At 41.8% G+C, this 17,016-nt stretch overlaps 1 protein-coding gene across 1 annotated transcript in view; it reads right to left on the reverse strand.

The window, feature by feature from the left end:
• Positions 1-1,894: 1,894 nt before the first annotated feature.
• Positions 1,895-17,016, reverse strand: part of htr2aa (5-hydroxytryptamine (serotonin) receptor 2A, genome duplicate a) — a 116,715-nt gene continuing 101,593 nt past the window's right edge. The window contains exon 3 of the mRNA XM_012853070.3: positions 1,895-2,899. Coding sequence (XP_012708524.2) covers positions 2,037-2,899 — 863 coding nt within the window. The 3' untranslated portion in view covers positions 1,895-2,036. The remainder of the gene's footprint in view (positions 2,900-17,016) is intronic.

A 17,016-nucleotide genomic window follows, 5' to 3' on the forward strand; every position in this document is an offset into this window, starting at 1 on the left:
CATTGTGCTGGTCTGTCACATGATTTCCAAATAAAACACATCAAAGATGGTGAAGATGCTGGTAGCTAACATACCCTGTGTGTTCATTCTTTGAGATGAAGAAACTGTTTTAAAAATATGAGGTTGAACTTTTCCCAAGTATTAAAGGAATAGCACAGAATGTTGAAATTTGGAACATCAGTAATAGTGCCTTTAACATTATTAGGAGCAATTTGTAAAATGTGTTACTGTTTCTTCAGCCAAATACCACCCCCATTAATATACTAAATGACACTGGCAGTTGGTTGTTTATCTCAATCTGCCACACTAGTATGTCCCTCTGTTTTTCCAGATCTTGTAATTGTTAAGACATTATTGCAACATATTGGCAGGTTTGGCATCCTTTGCCCACCTAACTTTAAAGAAGAAGGAAATTGCTCAGCATATAAAGCATCCACAATCCTGATAACTGCATATTGTAAAAATGGAGATAATAAACAAATATAAATTTGTCCCCACAATTAGGTTAAAATTGAGCTGTTTTAAATAACAACGTTTAAAAAAAATCAGCTAACAGGGTCTGACTAGCTGTCAGCCTTCCACATCTATGAGGATTTATTCACCTTTGCCCAAATGCAATGTAATAATTATGTCTTCTACGTTAGGAAACTATAACTTAAAAAACTTTTCAGCAAAGCATAGCTTAGTCTTTAAAATCTGAAAAAAAATATATAGATTTTAGCCACCCCTCCCTGGCTGCCTTCTCACTGCTGTGCCTATAAAGACCTTTTTTTTTTTTTTTGAGAAGGCTGTCTTTTACAAGTGGGCAAGTAACCACAAGAATTTTAGAAATGACTGTTTTGTGTATTGGTTAGATGTTCTGTCAGTCCCTGGTTGGTTTCACATTGTGGACTTCAGAATAAACCTTCAATTTATTCTGAAGGATTACTTTTGCATTATCATCCTTCACCTTCATTGCTATTATGGCATTCTGAAAATTTTAGCAAATACAAAAATATTGTATTGAAAGAACACAGTTCTGCTTTTACTCCCAAAAGATGATGCACAATGTGCAGCTTTCACCTGAACAACACATTTTGCATTAATGAGTCACGTTATTCAGTCTGTCACATCAGTACCACGTTCACAAATTTTCATACAAAGGTTTAAACATGTGGATACCACCTATCAAAACACTGGACACCATGTGTAATGACTGAAACAACTGTGAAAATGTCCACCCATCGTTTAGTAAGAACACAAAATGAGCTCTGACTTTCACAAAGGATACATCTACATTTAAATCCATTACTTCCTGCTATTATAATCTCATTTTGCAGTCTTCATATTGGCAATACAATGCAACAATCATTTTCAGTCTTGAAAATATAATCTTTTTCATACAGAGTTCCAAAAGAACAGAGGCAGAAAGTTTTTTTTGGCAGCTTAATCTGACCTTTGTGAGTGTTTGGAGTCGAGGTGTGCCAAGTTTTCCCTGTCTGACACCTTCTCTCCGTGAAGTGGGAGCAAATCCCGTATAATCCCCTCTGATCCACCCAAAGGTACAGTTTGATGGAAGGTAGGATGCCAGAAAGCTGGCAGAGTGAATGAGCAACTGGGTTTACAGCATGTGAGTGCCAGAAGGAAATGAAGTTATGCAAAAATACCATTATTTTACAAAATGTGGTGTCTTTCATTGTGGCCAGGTGAATAAAGGCGTATTTCTTCCTTTACACGGAAGAATGCCATTAAAGACCAGCTAGATTTCAAAATTAAATTTTAAATCTCTAAATCAACCACTCAACTGGTGAGGGATACGTTTTTCTCAGTTCCTCAAAGTGTTTTAAAATGGTCAAATCTTAGATGATTCTGGAACATACTAAGAACATTTTGAGAATGCAATAATTTATTTTTCTTCATATTAGGTATGACCTCATGACCTCAAGCCTTCACACTTTGGTTGAGATGGTACAGTGAGTGTCCCTACCAATTGAAAGAGATTAATTGCAGGATTTCTTTAATCCAAAACATCTATACCATCTTTAACTAGAGTTTTCTTACACACTGCTCTCATCTTTGTCTCTTTGGCTTTTGCCCTGTTTGCACTTCTCTTTTTCCTTCCCAGGCAAGACGAAATCCCTTGATTCCTTCTCACATCGTATTGTTCCGTTGTGTAACTTCCCCATGTCATCCAGGGGTAACTGAGTGGAGTTGAAGGCCATAGGTGGAATGGTGTTCACCAGTATGAGTTGAAGAGGTTTTTTTTCTGGCTGATACTGGCAGCGAATGTAGCGCATGAAAGCTGAGCGGTATGTTTTGTTAAAAAGTGTGTAGACAAGTGGGTTGACAGCCGAAGACAAGTATCCGACCCAGACAAAAATGTTTAGCAGACCCTCCATGACCTCTGGATGGCATATATTGCGATGGCACACAACCATCAGTACATTTGTGATAAAAAACGGGCACCACATGACCACAAAGAGGAAAAAAACAACTCCCAGCACCTTTGATGCCTTCTGCTCATTGCTGATAGACTGCATAGTGCGCCGGCCAAACATCGAATTGGAGATGCTCCCACGTGCACCACCGAGGCCGCCAGTGCTTCCTCTTCCTCCAACCTCTCGGCTTATTGAGCGTCTGAAGAGTTTCTCAGAGGATACAGAACTTTGAGGAAAGAAGCTCAGTGTGAATGTTGTGCTCCATTTGGGCCGGGGAACAAGCTGGTCCAAGCAGAGTGTGGCTTCATTCTGTAGCGCACTGATGGTCAGGAAGTAGGTGACAATCATGATGGTTAGTGGAACAAAAAAGGCAATGAAGGAACCCACCAGTACAAAGTTGTCATCTGTTAACAGGCAGTTCCCATTTTTGAAAACTTTGGAATGGTCTCTGAGTCCCAGTACAGGAATCGGCATTGAAATCCCTGCAGACAGGAAGGAAGGAGATGTCAGAAAAAATACTACATAGCCTTGCAAAGTATCCACACCCCATTTTCACGTCAAACTCCAATGGAGTTTATTGAAGTAACTCAGCTGACAGGCCAGGAAAGAAGTTCTGCCTTGGTTGGGTGATGGTGGAAAACAATATCCCAAACTTTTAAAATCTTAGACTTAGACAGATTTTATTGTCATTCAACTACACATTCATAGTGTACATTGGAGCAAAATTCTATGTGTAAGACAACGTGATTATTACCACATATCAGCAGGATGTATGGCAACAATGAACAGACCATATGATGATGCAGACTGTACAGATGGTTTGGATTGATTTGTCAAATGAAAATAAGAAGAGCAGGCCACAAATGCAAACCCGCCTTTACATTGAAGTCCAACTAAACTAACTTGTATGGGAGGGAGCGCATTAATTAGAGAAGTAGCTGAGAGGCATTTAATTTGGAGGTGCTGCAGAGATCTCCTGTTTAGGTGGGAGAATCAATGATTTCCCAATGTGGGATGTCAAGGCAGCTTGGCACAAGCCATGCAGGGTATAAAGCTAACACGTGAATTAACAAACCTTCGCCTGTCATGATATTGTGTCGATGTGGACCCAAGGTATAACAAAAGTGAGGCAGAGCCATCATGATGGAAAGGAAATTTGATTATGAAAGAAGAGAACCTACAAAAATAGCAGCCAAGAAGAAAGCAACAGGTGTACAAGGTGTACAAGGCCACACCAGATGCACCTACTATGAAGAGAAAAAAAGACAAAGACAACATTAAGTTAAAAGTTAAAATAACAACAAATAATGCAAAATTGGAGAACAGTTGGAGTACTCAGCAGATTGAGAGAAATATATATTGATCTCCTCCAGAAGCCTAAGCCTATAGCAGCAAAACTACAGAGATAGCTATGGATAACCTAAACCACTCTAACTATAAGCTTTGTCGAAAAGGAAAGTTTTGTTAATTTAACGCAATCCAGATTAAAGGAGCAATAAGTAAGAAATTTACTGCAAAATCAACCAAAATCATTCTCACTTGTCACCCAGGATGGAAATAACATCCCCTATAAACAATCAGTCCTCTCCATCAACAATGTCAGAGGCACATTTTTGGCCTGTCAAACCAAGAGGTAAGGTACAGAACTACTTTGGTGCAGTGTATAGCCTGTTTGGTTCCTGAGCCAATCACATGAAAGTTCCCAGGGTTCCCAAAACAGAGCGCAATATTTGCTATTTTATCTTGGCAAATGAGCAGCAGCCAGCAAACATGGAAGCCAGTAAGAGAAGTGAACCAGAAATAGAAGAGAATACAACATCATTTACCTGTCCTGTGTAAGTAAAAATTCAGTGGGGATTCAAACCAGCAACAGACCATTGAGAAATGGCTGTTCTCCAAGAAGGTGTTGTGTATGTGTTGTTCCGATTTGCAACAGTAGGTGTCAATATTACATATTGCTCCTTTTGGTGATTGATTAAGAAGTTTGTTTTTTCAGAACTCGGGTTCAAAGATTAAAATGTTAATTTTTCTTCTTTTAAATTCTGAGAAAACTGTAGTGATCCAGGTTTTGATGTCATCAAAACATGCCTGCAGTCTAAGTAACTGATTAGATTCCTCAGCATTTATGGATAAATATAGCATCATCAACATGACAGTGGAAAATAATCCCATGCAGTTGATAATTTTGACAATTGGAAGCATATATATATAGTAAAGAGAATTGGTCCATGGACTGAACCCTGCAGTACTCCACAAGTGACCCTGGAGTTTAAAGAAGATTTATTGTTGTTATGAACGAACTGGAATCTGAAAGAAAAATAAGATTTAAACCAGCCAAATGCTTTTCCTTTAATCTTTACAATATGTTCAAGCCTTTGTAGGAGAATACTGTGATCAACTGTATCAAATGCAGCACTGAGATCCAACAGGACAAGTACCAATGCAGTCCCTTATTTGAGGGCATGATAATATCATTAGTGACTTTCACCAGAGCTGTTTCAGTGCAATGATAAGCTCTGAAGCCTGACTGAATAGATTACGGTAGGCATGGTAATCAATGGGGGCATTAATCAATAGGAATACTTCCTTAAACTGACAGTGTGTAACTAATATGGCTTTTAATTATCAAAAAACAACTATTGCTTTTATAAATGTATATTCTGGCAAAATCTAACAACATCACATCAATAATGAAAACGTTTTCATAACTTAGAATTAGTCATTTATAGATACATATGTGTTGTGAACCCACTTAGAGGCGACATATGGCATCGCTATTTCTGATTACAGCAGTCGAAAGGGGACACACTTGTCAGCCATACGTGTTTCCCCTATATGTCTGAACGTGCACAGTCATGGAGGAGTATAAAACAAGCAAACACAACCACAATAGAGTATTCTATTTGCTGTTTTCTGTTGAGATGGAGGACCATCCATATTCTTTGTCCAGTGAGACTCCTTCGCTTTTATCTTTAATCTCTTGGCTGTAACATCTATTTCTAACACATAAGCACTTTTAAACATTCTGTGTTGCTGCACTTCATGTTTGGGAACTCCTCATGTTTCACACGGTTTGCTTTTCTCGGCGTGGTAAAAGGGCGCTAGCCTAGCTTTAGCCTAACCTAGCTTTAGCCTCACAATGGCGTTCTCCCCTATCTGTCCCTCAGCTTCTCTGTCTCTGTCCAAGTCTCCCCCTATCTTCTGCTCTCTTCGTCAGATGTTTAGTTATTCCTCTGCCTCCTTTAGAGATAATGGTACATGTAATAAATGTAGTGTTTTTGTAGCTTTGGAGGCGAGGGTGTCAGAATTGGAGACCCGGCTCCGTGCTGTTGAAAAACCAGCTGATAGCCGTCCTCACACATTGACACCATCCGAAAGTAGTGCCCAGCAGAAACTTTACTTCATGCATCAATAATACTTTCCTGTACATACTGCTCCTGTTCTTACCTTTCTCCTCTGATTAATGTATTTTCTATTACTTGTCTGCCTGTTTTTTGTTTATTACACGATGTGTGTGTTGGTATTCAAAGTCAAATTTTTTGTTTGTACCTTCAAACTTGATGAATAAAGTTGATTTTGATTGTGATTCCTCCCAAAGCAAACATAGAAGAATGGAGTGTATTTAGTTGCCCTGGTGCTGGTGAAATCCATCTCCTGAGCTATTGCATTATTAGGTTTCCTATACCGGAATTCATGCATTGACAGCTTGCTTTTACCCCTTATTGCGATAAACCTAATGAAAAATTCCCAGGCCAAAAGGTTTTGGATGATGGTGACGTTAGCAAAACATAAACTGAGCAATTGCATCCTGGTGGGAAAAGGTAAGGGATACAATAGGAGTAAGAGTTGTAAATGAGGGAGGGCAATAATTTGGCAGTTCTATGGCTCCAGTGGTTCCACACTGGGAACAGGAGGGTCAAAACATGGTTAGCGTTCATTATGTTTTGATGCTAAAATGGAAAAACAATATTCTGCAGCTTTATCAACCAAATATTTAACTGTCTAAGACTGAATAGAGCATATTCAAAGTCTACAGAAAGTAACAACTGACACTAAAATAATAATTTATTTGCAATTTAGAATGACAGCAGAATGTCTGTATTGGGGGATGACTCAGAGTGAGTGGGAGGACAGCTTGTCATTTTTCCACTTAAAAGGATCAACCTTCAAGCAATTATTGTATAAAAAGGTTCAGTAATTTGTTTGGGTTCTGAAAACCTCACATCCTTTATCAGATTGGAATTGTGTACCTTTGTTAGACCTAACACCTTTCCGTATGATATGTATGTTTGCAATCATTTTAGCCCTCAGTCTGTTGTTCCCTTAATAAGTTCTTTGCCATTATTATACTGTTTCCTTGGAGTAGTTTTAACCTCTTCTTATCCTTTTTCAGCTAGGTTGTTTCTGTAATCACTGTGTTTTTGTCAATGTCTGGCTCATTGTTTTATCCAAAACTGAAGGGAAATGTAGACCAAATATCAAGGGAAACCATTTAAAATTCTTTAGTATATATAGTTGATATATGCATTATATTCATTTGCAGTCATCACATATACATTTTTGCAACATTACAATATTTAGACTGTTTGGATGCAACATAAGACGCTTATATCAAATTTCAATTGCCATGCACCCAACTCCATGGCAATAATGTTAGATGGACTTCCCATGCCCTAAATTCCCACATGAGGTATAGTTTAGCTAAACGCTATGCTTAGAAATTATTGTGGGATGATGGTAATAAAATATATGAAAGAAAAACAAAATTCATCAATGATTTTTATCCAAAAATAATATTGTAATCTATTCCACTTGCCCTTAGGTTTAAGTGCGTGTGTGTGCATGTTTGTTTGTCCTATATGTTCCCTGCCTCTCACCCATTGACTGTTGGAGATAGGCACCAGCACCACCGCAATGCTGCACATATAAATGGGTAGACAATGGATGGATGGATGGATGGAATATTGCAATCACATGTTTTTATACTGTTGTACAGTGTATGTGATGTGACCTCTACCTAAGTCAATCTACCACTTACTTTTTTGGACAAATTAAAAAATTCTGTGGCAATTCAGAGATTTAGAGATATGTTTCACATATTGCATAAGCACCACTGCTTAAGAATTTATGAACATATTATGCAAGTGTTACTTAAACTCATTTAGTGCTAAGAAGATGCTCTGTCTACACCAAAGATTTACTCACTGTGAGTTGCTAAATGCTTGGAATGGCAGGCATGATTGCTAAATTAATCAGAATATAATAATACCCCCCCAACAATTGTTTCACAACATTTGGGCACTCACACTGTGTTTTAGATGTCTCAGCCTTAAATGTATTTCTTTGGGCCAGACTCTGTCTCTCCATCCACCCTGAAGCACTGTGCTGATCAGCTGTTTCCAGTGTTCACAGACACCTTACTGGCAACATGTCACGTGCCTGCTTCAAATCCTCCATCATTATCCCTGTTCCCAAGAAACCAAGGACCACAGGACTTAATGACTTTAGACCCGTCGCTCTGACCTCTGTGGTTATGAAGTCCTTTCAGCGCCTGGTGCTTTCACACCTTAAAGAAATCACCGATCCCCTCCTGGACCCCCTACAGTTTGCCTACAGAGCCAACAGGTCTGCAGACGATGCTGTCAACCTGGCCCTTCACTACATCCTCCACCACCTGGGCACTGCAGGAACCTACGCCAGGATCCTGTTTGTGGATTTCAGCTCTGCCTTCAATACAATCATCCCAGCTCTGCTTCAGGAGAAGCTTTCCCAGCTGAATGTGCCCGACTCCACCTGCAGGTGGATCACAGACTTCCTGTCTGACAGGAAGCAGCACGTGAAGCTGGGAAAACATGACTCTGACTCACAGCTCATCAGCACTGGTTCCCCCCAGGGCTGTGTTCTTTCTCCTCTGCTCTTCTCCCTGCACACCAACAGCTGCACCTCCAGTCATCAGTCTGTCAAGCTCCTGAAGTTTGCAGACGACACCGCTCTCATTGGACTCATCTCTGATGGTGACGAGTCCGCCTACAGGTGGGAGGCTGACCATCTGGTGACCTGGTGCAGGGAGAACAACCTGGAGCGCAACGCTGTAAAAACAGTGGAGATGGTTGTGGACTTCAGGAAGAACTCAGCCCCAGCTACCCCCATCACCCTCTGTCACTCCACAATTGACACTGTGGAGTCTTTCCGCTTCCTGGGAACTATCATCTCCCAGGACCTAAAGTGGGAGCTGAACATCAACTCCCTCACCAAGAAAACCCAGCAGAGGATGTACTTCCTGCGGCAGCTGAAGAAATTCAACCTGCCAAGGACAATGATGGTGCACTTCTACTCCTCCATCATTGAGTCCATCCTCACCTCCTCCATCACCATCTGGTACGCTGGTGCCACCGCTAAGGACAAGAGCAGACTGCAGCGTGTCATCCGGTCTGCAGAGAAGGTGATTGGCTGCAATCTTCCATCTCTCCAGGACCTGTACACCTCCAGGACTCTGAGGTGTGCAGGGAAGATTGTGGCTGATCCCTCGCATCCCAGTCACAGACTATCACACACACCTGCCTAGAGGGGCACTGTAGGCTGTCTCTAGCTTATGACTGACACCAGGCCAGAGAAGGTTTAACCTGAGTGCAGAAACAAGCTTTAAGGGTGGGCAGATCAACAGTTTTGTTTTGGTAAAAGCAGCATTTTCCGAATTAGCAGTGTAACATTTTGTCCGGAAATAAGAAATTCTGCTCTTAGTATTTGAAGGAAAATAGCAATGGAAAGATGCTGACTATTTCGGTACAGGCAGCAATATAATGAGTACCCTTTTTTGTCATGATCTCGGCACTGTTGTCTGGTCTAATTTCTCATGTCACACACCTGTTTAGCTCAGCCCATTCCTCATCACCTCAGATCTGTTTCACCTGCTCCCATTAGTTTATAACCAACTTCTAGACCAGGTTTCAGTGCCAGATTATTTCGAGCCATTGGTGAGACTTATTCCAGTGTTATTTCTTCTGATTACCTGATCCTGACCTGTCTGCCTCTCGACTTCTGACCCTGTCTGTTCCAGTCAGATTCTGATTGCCTGACCTGTCTTTCAACTTCTGCCTGACCTGACTACCCGCCTGATCTCTGGCCGTTGTGTACCGACCGGATCCGTTTCCTGACTACCGAGCCTGCCTGCTCTCGTTCAGTCTGTCTGCTGATCGTCTACCGAACCTGGAACTGTAAACAAAATATTGTTTTGTTTACAGTGAGTCACTTGTGTAACTGCTAAGACTGCTTGAGACAGACCGTATCTGTCAGACTTGGAGATGATGACTTATATTATCTGTTCTGAAACCGGAAACGCTGAGTATGACAGAGTTAGGTAGAACTACTCAAGAGTAGCAGCTTTCTACTCAGGCTAGATCAGCCGTTTTTTCTGAAACGAGGCTCAGAACAAAGAAGCACAGCGCAACCATAAAGGCGTCTGCCCAACCCATCAATCAGTGGTGCGCTCCGATCAGCACCTGGCGCTCACAGAGCGGGGCCGTGGTACACCATGTCACCAGAGTTGCAAAATGGTAAAAAAAAATAACTTGGTTTATTAATATTTTGTTTACAGTTCCGCTTGGATTTTATTTACTGCACAGCATAGCTTTTCTGTGCCCGTTGAATCCAGATGCTGGGGAATGCGCACACGCACAGTTTAAAGGGAATAATCATAGACATTATATACGTAGACCCTAATGGACGCGGCCGCTAGGCAGACGTGCCTACAGGGTGGCCATCTTGGGTCAGACCACAGATCAGACAGCTGCTGCCAGAATGAATAGGAGGCAGCTCAGATTTTATTTTGATCAGATGTTCACAATGCTTGTGACCTTTCAGTTAGATTACACATATTTATTCAGAACCAAAACTATTTAAACTGAAGTCAAACCAGATGAGATATATACACGCAGTTACATATTTTGCAGTAACATATTAATATAATAAACACACAAATTATACACACATCTCTCTCTCTCTCTCTCTCTCTCTCTCTCTCTCTCTATATATATATATATATATATATATATATATATATATATATATATATATATATATATATATATATATATATATATAAAAAATCAGGATGAAAATCCGTGCCTCCAAATCCGAGACCATGGTCTTGAACCGGAAAAGGGTAGAGTGCCTCCTCCGGGTTGGGGAGGATGTGCTGCCCCTAGTGGAGGAGATCAAGTATCTTGGGGTCTTGTTCACGAATGAGGGGAAGATGGAGCGGGAGATCGACAGGCGGATTGGTGCAGCGTCTGCTGTGAAGCGGGCGCTGTACCGATCCGTTGTGGTGAAGAGAGAGCTGAGCCACAAGGCGAAGCTCTCGATTTACCGGTCGATCTACGTTCCTACCCTCATCTATGGTCACGAGCTTTGGGTCGTGACCGAAAGAACGAGATCCCGGATACAAGCGGCTGAAATGAGTTTTCTCCGTAGTGTGTCTGGGCTCTCCCTTAGAGATAGGGTGAGGAGCTCAGTCATCCGGGGAGGACTCAGAGTAGAGCCACTGCTCCTCCACGTCGAGAGGAGCCAGTTGAGGTGGCTCGGGCGTCTGGTCAGGATGCCTCCTGGACGCCTCCCTGGTGAGGTGTTCCGGGCATGTCCCACCGGGAGGAGGCCCAGGGGAAGACCCAGGAAACGCTGGAGGGACTATGTCTCCCGGCTGGCCTGGGAACACCTTGGGATTCCCCCGGAGGAGCTGGCCCAAGTGGCTGGGAAGAGGGACGTCTGGGCCTTCCTACTGAAGCTGCTACCCCCGTGACCCGACCCCGGATAAGCGGAAGAAGACGGACGGACGGATATATATATATATCTATATATATATATATATATATATATGTGTGTGTGTATTTTTCTAAATTCCTCAGCATTAGATCGTTTTACTAAAAAGAACCTATGATCAATATTAGTGTTCCTTAATACTCATGAATTACCAAGGGAGAGTAGAATAACACAAAATCTAGGATAAGAAGTCCAAGAAACCTGGTGCCGAAGGCTCTAGCGGGAAAGGGGTTTTGAAAGAAGAAAGGAAATGTGTCTTTACCAGGTTTGCCAATATAATTAGCAGCATTTGATTGAATAGTAATTCCATCTTGACTAGGAACAGGACAAAAAAAGTAACATAACTAAAACTACAACTATTTTTTTTCTAACTTAAATTAAATTGTCTTTTTTTTCCTTGGTTGTCAGAGTTTTGCAACTGGAAACATTTAAAGTAAATCCTACCTCTAGGATATTTGCAAGCTGGTGCATATGAAGAATTAAATAGTGATAATTTTCACCAGCAGAATTGTAGTGGAATACAAGATATTTTAGCTGAAGCAATGATCCTTTTACAACCCTGTCCAAATAGTTGATTGCTTGAACTGTAGGTGGTGTATGGGTTCACAGTATGCTTATATTCACTGTAGTAAAGTGTGGTAATATTTTAGCTGCATATTTTCCTTTGCTGGTTTTCATGTGACTTTTATACAAGCCCGTGGGTTTTGGAAGTTATTAGATGATCTATCAAAAGGAGTGTTTACATTTTATACTTCAACAACAAAAGTTTTACAGAATACATATAATAAGCCAAGTCATATTTCTGTACAGAGACAGAAATGTTTATACAGCCCTGTGCCATATTTCTGATGTAAAATCACACTATATTAATAGTTTCTAACTTTTATCCATACATAATTTGAAATGTATTTTTTACAGTTAAACTGAAAAAACAAAACATTGTCTTAGAAAGACTCAAGCACTTTTTGATTCAGTTTCAGCATTCAGTCTTCCTTGGGGAGGAGTCATTCAGCATCCAACATTGTGAGATGATGAAATTTACAAACTACATGGCACAGACTCCTGGATAGGTGTTGAAACGTTTTCAGAAAAACTGAGCACAAGTCCGCTTCCTTCCGATTTAAGGCTTTTTGCTGTTGCGATGACCCTGATTACTGAGAACTTGCACAGGCATACATGCCATACGCTCTCAAAATCTCCCATGTTCTCCCTTATATTCACCCGCACCCGGCCACTCATGAGCATGAGTTTATTCACTACTCATGGGTGAATACTGTTTCTGTTCATGCCATGCGTTGTTCTGTAGCCCATATTTGCATGGAAGTTTTTCTTTTTTTTTAAATACATTTCTCAACTTACCATGCCTACCTGTTTGTTCTTAGGTCCATACCACGAGCCATTCCTGACAGTTTTCATTCATCGGCACCAGGACCCAGCGATCCATGGACCTTTTTTTCCCCCCCTGGTGTCAGAAGAACTTAAGCTGCTCTACAGGTTTCTTCAAGCCACCATCGCCATAAAAATGGTTTAAGACTGGCGATCCCTATTCCAGGGATAGGTTTGCTTAGGCTCCGCTCCTCTCCTCTCCAGCGTGCTGTTGCAGCTGTGAAGCCCACCTCATCAGCTCATCGCAGACGGCACCGACATAGGGGGGGGTCATCTTCAAACTCTCTCACCACAGCAGAGTCTGCACTCCCACATCAGCTGCAGTGGTGTCTCATAGCTCCACAAATACACCACACAAGCCATTGTCATCCCAATAACATCTGCTCACCTTGGCCACGCCTGATGAGCTGGAGAAACAATTACGAGTTTATGCTCAGCAGATCAAGTTATAAGGAAGATCTGTTCATCTCCATTCCTTGATTGATTTTGTGAAATTAAAGGAGCTAGAGCAGAATAATGAGGCAGCAGTGAGGGCATACTACTGCCACCCACCACCATCTTCATCTTCACCATGCCACCACAGTGCTACTGTGGAGCATGCTCCTATTACACTGGGGGTCCAGAGGACGCCTTTGCCCAAGCCTTTGGGGACCCTGAGCTCTCATCTCTTAGGGTCTGCATGGCGCCTCAGTGTTTCTTCTCAGCACCTCACCTTATGCCACTATAGGTCTGCTTGACACCTCTTCTCATGTTAATGAGGGTCCGGCTGAGACAGCGTCGTCAGACTAAACTCTAAACCTGCATGAGACCATCTCCAACAGGTCCCCCTGAATTCTGGATTTTGTTTTCTCTTCTAGCCCTCCTTCTTAGGCTCCCTTCGTGTGCCCTGTTCAGTTTTTTTTTCTGTTTTGTCCTATTTGTTGTAGCTTCACACACACACACACACACACACACACACACACACACACACACACACACACACACACATCTTCAAAGTTTAGGGATGTTGTGTAAATGAAATAATGCTCAAACACTCCTTTTTTCATTTCAGGGTGTGAGCAAACTTATAGTGTATGTCAGGGTTCTCTGCTCCACAGGTGGGTTCTAGTTTGCTGGGGGGCGTGGCCCACACCTGCGGCTCGTTTGGAGCGCTGTTCACTGGCGTCTTAAGGAAGGCACAGACAGATGGAAGACACCAGAGCCTTACCCAGTCGTGGTACGACGTGGCCTTTGACCTGATCCTGAAAACCTGAACCTGTCAGTCTTTTGTATCTTTTGAATCTAATAATTTTGGATCTCCTGCTTTTTCGTAGTTTGTGTTTTGGATTACTCACCCGCCTTGACGTCCTGCTCGACGAACCAGCGTTAAAAAAATCCCCTTGGCTCAGATATTGCTCTGGCATTTCACTCTTACTCCCTTGGTGTTGCCGGGCTCGAGGTTCCCTTCCCTGGATTCTGCTGGTTCCTTCTGATCTCTGGTCAAACCGTCTGTCTCCCCGCCTGTCGTGGCTCGCTCCGGATCCCTCGCCGACGTACCATCAGTCCGCCCTCCAGCTGCTAACCACCCGTTACCCTCGTGAGCACTCGGCCTCAGAGTTTCCCTCACTATCCCTCCCCGGTTAGGTTCGCTCAACTAAATCGTAAGCGGCTCGGCATCTGGGGATTTTATCCCTGGTTGTTCTCCTTTTAACACCTCTCTTCTTTCTTCCCGCTGTTCCTCCGGCACTGACGTTCAGACCTCGACAGATCTCATTATATCGTATCGATCCCTGTAACCTAAACCCTTTAATAAACATCTTAAACTGCGTTCTGTCTTCCGTATTGTATCTGCATGTGGGCAAAACATATAAAAACCATGACGGTGCAGGGCTAAATACTTTTGCAGGCCACTGAAGACATATGTTATCAAATGAAGCTCAGATTGGTAGTACAAGTATAGTGTCTTACATTTCACTAGCTCTAGAACTGTCTTTTTTTTTTTTTTTTTGCTGTCGAAGGTGGGTTTTTTTTTCAGTGTGGATATAATTAGATATGAGATGATTCAAACAGAGGAAATCCAGCGTTCAGCTCTCCCAAATGCTCAGCTGCTGACAAAGTGAGTGTCAAGGCCGTGATGCCTCTGAAAATGTTAGGCCTGAAGGAACATTCCGTTTCGCCTAAAGGTACACGTCCTCTGTGACAGCTCGTACTTGCCATCAAGTGAGTCAAATGCTTCAAGTTGCTGACAGCGGGTACATTTTTCTGGTTCATGTTCATTAACTGGTATCACTTCAAAATCATGTGGTTTTCTTCACACACCACTTTTCAAAGAATTGTACTGCAATATTAAAGTTTTTGTCGATATTTTTACACTTGGATTGTGATTGAGGACTGAGAAAGAGACAGCTAGTTTTTATCTCCAGTCCTTGAGGACATAATAAAAGTTGCAGGATATTGGCCATTGAGGATTTGAGATTGAGACCGCTATCCTAGACAGATTGAAAATGTATAAACAAGCTGCTTTTTTATGAACACAAAATCTAGATGGTAGCTATGTAAATAATTGTATACTAATTTGACTTGCAAAGGTATTCCTATTTAACTATATGTGTTTTCAGGGTCACTGTTCTACTAGAAGGTCAGTCTTTGCCTCAGTGTCAAATCTCTTTAAGCCTCAAACAGGTTTTCTTATATGATAACATTGCATTTTACATATAGGCCAAAAACCTTATAACTTGGTGCCACTTGCCCAGAACACATTCTTCCATGTATTTGATCTGCATCCTACATGGCTTGTGACAAACAACTAACTGTACTTCTTATAGCTTTCAACGAACAATAGCCTGCTGCTTTCCATTCTTCCATAAAGGCCAGATTTGTGGAGTCAACAACTAATAGTTGTCCTGTTAAAATACTTAACACTTCTCTGCAGCGTTACCATGGGCCACTTGCCTGTTTCCCTGATTAATGCCCTCTTTAGTTGGTCTATGTGTTTCAGTGGACGGCCATGACTCAGTAGGTTTTCAGTCATCCACAGTTTTTGCTAGAGGAGTAAACGGTGCACGGTCCATACAGGTTTTAAAGTCAGGGCTTGGGATGTTTTTGGTATACTTCCATCAGGAAAAATAAATAAAAACTTGTAATTTTTTAACTCGGTAAGCGGTAGACAAATACTACTTTTTGTGTTACTGAACTGTATTTCTATTCATCTTCTAAAATTTGAAGTCAAATGTATAGAACTGACTGGAGATTTGGTTCGCTTTTTAAAAAAAATTAATGAAGCAGTATAAAAAGGCATATTCAGTGCCTGGATAGATAGCGTATAGCACATCTTGAAAATGGTTAATGTAGAAAAAGACTGCACCCATATTTGAGTATAAAAATGTTTAAATCCTTTTGGAGTTTTACTGGAGCTGTACCGGAATGGAGGATGGGCAGCAATGGGAAAACTCCCCTCTCATCAATCAGAAATCTCTTACTTGCATCTCATACAATGTTGGGCTCATTGAAAACTATAGCTAGGGAATGGAACAGCATATTGCTGATTTTTCTTTTTTTTTTTTTTCAGTATTTCTGATGTTTTCAGTTAGGCTTGAAGTTGTTTCAGGTGAATAACCAAGCTCAGTGTAGCCGAGCTACATACCTTATTGTTGTTGAAAACCTCTGACATGTTTTGGCTCGATCCACCTTTCTTTATCGACTGTAGCTGCATGAGAAACCTTATGGTACATGTCCTTACCAAATCATCACGGCTTTACCATATATTTTCAGTAGGAATACCTGTACTGTTACACCCCTACTCTGCCCATTTACAGATAAAGGATTGCAAAGACCTCTACCCTGTTTAACGCCTGAGTCATTGTTTTGTCTCAATGGGGTAACTGTGGCTCAGAGGGAAGAGTGGGCTAATTGTCTTGCAATTAGAAACGTATGTGTTTGTTTACAGCTTGCTGCATATCACCAGAGGAAGGTAATTTATAGCAAGGTTCAGTGTGTGAATGGATGGTTGTTTGTGGCCTCAGAGTAAAGTGCTTGCAGTGGTCACTACAACTTAAAGTGATAAATACACTCAGTCCATTTACCATTTACAAGCTAAATGTGGTGATCTCGGCACTGCTGCTCGTCTGATCCATAACTCAGCACACCTGCCCTGCTCCACCCTGCCTGCAATCATCCCTCATCGGTTCCACCTGTTCTCACCAGTATAAGAGCTGCCGTCAGACCAGCCACCAGTGCCAGATTGTCTCAAGCTATCCCGGTAAGAACATTCCAGCAACTCTGATTCTGCCTGCCTGTCTGTTACCCAACCTGATCTGCTTTCTGTTACCGAGCCTGCCTCTACCTGTTCTGTCTGTCTGTCTGCCTGCCTGGAAACCTGATCGGATCTGCCTCTGGACTTTGGACTAACTCTATCCTGCAC

This window comes from Fundulus heteroclitus, chromosome 7, assembly GCF_011125445.2.
Source record: "Fundulus heteroclitus isolate FHET01 chromosome 7, MU-UCD_Fhet_4.1, whole genome shotgun sequence".
NCBI lineage: Eukaryota > Metazoa > Chordata > Actinopteri > Cyprinodontiformes > Fundulidae > Fundulus > Fundulus heteroclitus.